This window comes from Mus pahari, chromosome 5, assembly GCF_900095145.1.
Source record: "Mus pahari chromosome 5, PAHARI_EIJ_v1.1, whole genome shotgun sequence".
In the NCBI taxonomy this organism is placed as follows: domain Eukaryota; kingdom Metazoa; phylum Chordata; class Mammalia; order Rodentia; family Muridae; genus Mus; species Mus pahari.
Genome location: NC_034594.1, coordinates 110,377,886 through 110,382,366, shown reverse-complemented (window position 1 = coordinate 110,382,366; position 4,481 = coordinate 110,377,886). Strand labels below are relative to the sequence as shown.

General features: G+C 50.5%; 1 protein-coding gene across 1 annotated transcript in view; it reads right to left on the bottom strand.

Moving 5' to 3' along the window:
* Cacna1s (calcium voltage-gated channel subunit alpha1 S) overlaps positions 1-4,481 on the bottom strand; it is a 67,794-nt gene that overhangs the window by 6,166 nt on the left and 57,147 nt on the right. Inside the window, exons 35-38 of the mRNA XM_021198567.1 lie at positions 2,918-3,014; positions 1,806-1,908; positions 867-968; positions 410-534 (exon numbers count right to left, since the gene is read on the bottom strand). Coding sequence (XP_021054226.1) covers positions 410-534; positions 867-968; positions 1,806-1,908; positions 2,918-3,014 — 427 coding nt within the window. The remainder of the gene's footprint in view (positions 1-409; positions 535-866; positions 969-1,805; positions 1,909-2,917; positions 3,015-4,481) is intronic.

The following is a 4,481-nucleotide window of genomic DNA, read 5'->3' as shown; positions in this document are numbered from 1 at the left end:
GAAAGAAAGAAAGAAAGAAAGAAAGAAAGAAAGAAAGAAAGAAAGAAAGAAAGAAAGGAAAGAAAGAAGAAGAAATCAAAAGCCTTATGAGAAAAAGGTTTAAACATTCTCTTGTGCAGTGGAGCAGACCAGAAGCAGACCTGGTTGGGATGGGCGCTGCTTTCTTTGGAGTAGTGGTCTCCATATCAAAGAAATCATTTTTTTTCGTCTAGTCACTCAGAGATGAGGAGCCCCCAGACCTTCTCCTGAGGCCAAACACCCTCAATCACGGACCAACCTGAATTATCTACTCATTCCGTTCATCTGGGCTCCCTTCTCTTTGCTTCCATCCCTGACTATTGGTGAGGGACCAAGAGAGGGGCTTGGGTCAGCAGGGATGTCCCTTGGAACCCACCTAGGCTGGATTTACCTGTATCTGAACTGTGTCCTTTTTGGGTCGATACCCATAATATTCCTCCTGGCGCTTCATGAACTTCCGGAAGTGCTCCTGGATGAGGAATGTGGCATAGAACTTTCCCACTGTCACCTCATCATCTGTAAACAGCCAAAAGGGAGGGAATGAAAGCCAGTGAGAGACTCACACTGGACTCAGAAGAGGGGTCTGGGGTCAGCAGGCTTGGCAGTCAGCCCCATCCTGCTGAGGTGGTGAGTGGACACCTTTCACCCTGAGTTAGTGTGTCTCTGTTGGATGCTCTTGGCATCTGCCTATGGTATTAATGATACCTAAATGTCCGATTGTGAAAGGGCCTCTTGAGGACGCTTTCCAACATTCGTGCGTCTGTCCTAGACCCTGGTCTTCCTAGGAGCACCAGCTTTCCAACATCCGTGTGTCTGTCCTAGACCCTGGTCTTCCTAGGAGCACCCACCTCCTATTGGAGGGATGACTTGGTCCAAGAGCTTCATGCTGGTTCTCTTCCAGATCTTCTTGATGATGGCTCTCAGCTCCTCATTGGCTTGTTCAAAGTTGCCTGGGGTGGGGGGTGGGGTGAAAGGTAAGAGCGGCCCTAAAGCGACTGAACTTGACAAAGCCTGAGAGAGCAGACGTTTCTTCAGCACACCCCGACTCAGTGTTCTTTTGTGGTAGCTGCTGTACTCCACGCTGGCAACGGGACGAGGGGGCAAGGGTAGGCCAATGCTTGGATCCTGTACTCACTTCCCATGCCTTTCGAGGGTCAGACTGTGGGCTGTTGCCACCCTTTCTCTCTGTAAAAATTTCAAGTCCCTACCTACTCCAGTCTATCCCGTGGTCCCCACGCAATCCTCTTGCTTCTCTGACTTGCTCTTCCCTGAATCCTGGCTTGCTTCTTGTCAACTCAAGTACCTTGCCCATGGCTGCTTCACACATCCTTGTCCCAGGTAGGGGGATGTCCCTGAAGCCTCTGGAACCCTGGCCGAGGACTCAGAGATAGCACCTTGATCTCAACCCCCTTCATCCTCTGTTCCCACCATGTGTGTATTCCTGATTTGGGGGGGCTAATAGGTTTGGTGGAGCCGAGTGTGGGCTCTCACTCCTGCCCAATTCCGAGTCCTACTTTTGTCCCTTCCAGAACCACCATGTGTGTGTGTGTGGGGGACCCCAGGCTTGAGTGAGGGCTGTCATGCCTCTGCCCCTGACACAGCTCATGAATATGAGACATAATCTTATGACCTTTCCGTGTGGAGCCTCGGTCTCCCTGTGAGACCTGACCGGCATGATAGTTGGTGACCATGGCCTGGGTTTCTTCTGCTTCTGTCCATGTTTCTGGGAATCTGTGCACGAATCCACCCTTCTAGAGAAAAGGGGGCGCCCATGAGAAGTCCCTCACCTTCCGTCTTGATCTTGAGGGCTGTGCGCACCAGGGCAAATAGTGTGGCATTAAAGGTGACTGTGCCATCGCTGTTCAGGGGCATGTTCATGCCCACCAGCCTCTGTACGGGGAGAGGTAGGACTTGCTGATGCACTGGGAAGAAGCCCAACTCATCAAGTCACCCTTACCTGGTGTGGGATAGGAGGGGGTGGCTATGAGGGCCGGGGGGGGGGAAGGGCTGAGTGGGATATGTCCGTGAGACCTGAGGTCAACAGGGAGGGACTTGGAGCCTGCTGTAGATATGATCTGGAATGTCTGCCAAGGCCCATGTGTTATAGGTTTGGACCCTAGGGTGGTGCTGCCTGGAGGTGGTAGCCACTGTAAGGGGTGGACCTAGAGGGATATTTGGGGGAACTGAGGGGTAGACCTTTTTCTCTCCTTAAGTCTGGGCCATGAGAGGAGTGATTTTGCTCCACCATGGCCCCTACCATGACATGTTACACCCATCACCCATAACCAGAGGCCAAAGTTTGCTTGATCTGTGCATTGGAACCCCCAAGTTGAGAAATAAATAATCCTTTTCTCTCTTTAAGTGATTTGTCTCAGGTCTTTGCTACAGTGTTGACCGCTGACTGACATAACGACACGGGAAGGAACCCACTACTGTAAAACGCCCCCTCCTATCAGGCTCGCTCTAGTCACCCAGCCCCATAGCACCTGTCGATCTTCCTTCCCCGAGCCATGGCTGCTTAGCCTGGCAGCTAAGCAGGTGGATCATGCGTGGATGTGGATCTTAACCATCACGGGTGGTCACCTGAAGGATGAGGGTCAGGAGACTAAGACACCCCTCTCCCAACGAACCAGGAATTGTGTCCGTGTCTCATGGGTGCAACACAGAGCGAGGGGATCAGGGAGTAGCAAGCAGGGAAAGCCACCTATGACGAGAGTGCGATGGAGAGAGATAACCAGAAAACAGGGGCTTCAGGCTAGACGTGAAGATGGAGCAGAAGCAGGAGGAGTTTTGGAAGCACCTCTGAGGTTCAGGGGGACCTTAGTCATGGCCATCCCTCTGCGTCATTGACAGGGTGTTTCAGGCAAGGAAAGTCAGGGATTATCCTGGGAGACATTACCTTACATGCTACCCTGTGTGGGCAGAACTTCCCAAAGCCCAGAGGGGGCTGGATTCTCCTCAGCAGGGTCACCACATCCAGGTGCTTGATCCTGCCCCTGAGGGAGGACACAGACAAGGACATCCAGGCATGTTACTCAGAGCACCTTACTCAGAGAGTAGACAATGAGGGAAGGGAGCTGGGGACCAGGAACATTTTCTAGTTTCTAACCTTGTTTAAAAGGCTTAGAAGCCTTTAAATCGATATTACTTTAAATCTATATTATTATTTCTTTGTAAATTCCATGCAATGTGCTTTGATCATCTTCACCCCTGCCACCCCAACCCTTCTCACGTTGTCCCTCTATGCCCTAAAAGAAGAGACAAGGTTTGCGTTCATGGGCGCCCACCACAGAATGGGGATCTACATATTGTGTGGAGACATGCTTTCTTCCATGGATTTGCCCTCTAGGGTAGGGGATCTGGATTTCATTTCCTCCCATGCTAAGACATTCCTTAAGTTTTGGTCAAGCTGCAAGTGGGGGCTCTTGGGTTGTATTGTGTACACAGATCAAGAGAATAGTAGCGGCCTACCCCAGAGAGTCTCCCAGAGCTGGGAACACAATGGCAGTGCAACTGTGACTTCTGGGGTAGGCACAAGACACAGCAAGCTGGACCATTACCAAGGTACTGGCAGTAGGGGAGTATTGCCCCAAGAACACTCATTTGGGCGTTTTTATGAGCCACCTCATCCTCATGGCTGGCTGTGAAAGACATTTCTCTTCTTGGAAGCACACAGGTTCTTGTGCTCACAGATAAGCCCAAGAAAATCAGGAATGCTAAATACACAAAGTTGTCTTTTCAGGGAAAAAATGTGTGACCTATTCTTCTGCCCAGAAATCTGGGACTGGAGGTGCCTAATAGCCTGGGTGACCCCTGTGTTATCTGTAGAGCCAGGCCATAGCTGCTCCCCCAAGCTCCCTCATGGGACCAAAGCTGGCCAAAAGTCTAGGTGACCTTTGCACTATTTGTATGGCCAGGGTGAACCCCCAAACTCCTACAAGCTGAAGCAGAGGTAGTTAATACCGTAGTACCTGTATGACCTGTCTACAGCCACACCAGGTCTTCCCCGAAGGCCCCTAAAAGATAATCCACACAGCCTGTCTCTAGAAACGACTTTCAGAGATCAAGTGACATGTCCTTTGAGAAGAGTTTTGATGTAATTATGTCTCACTGTGCACATGGGATTATGTTACACCAGGAAACTTTTCTTCCCAAATTGTACTTTTCTTAAATATGCCTAAAATAAACTGCCCAGTGTCAGACTTTTAAGTTAGAACCAGCACTGGCTGCTGAGTCGCGTTGAACAGAATTTCCTTCTTGTAGCAAATGGACTGTGAGGCCGATGACCATGGCATTTGTAGACCCCACACTGTCTATAAGCTAAGTGCTGAGTGAGACAGACATGCAGACAGACAGACAGACAGACAGACAGACAGACAGACAGACACACACACACACACACACACACACACACACACACAATCATGCATGCATGCACACACGCAGGCACATGGGTACTTGGA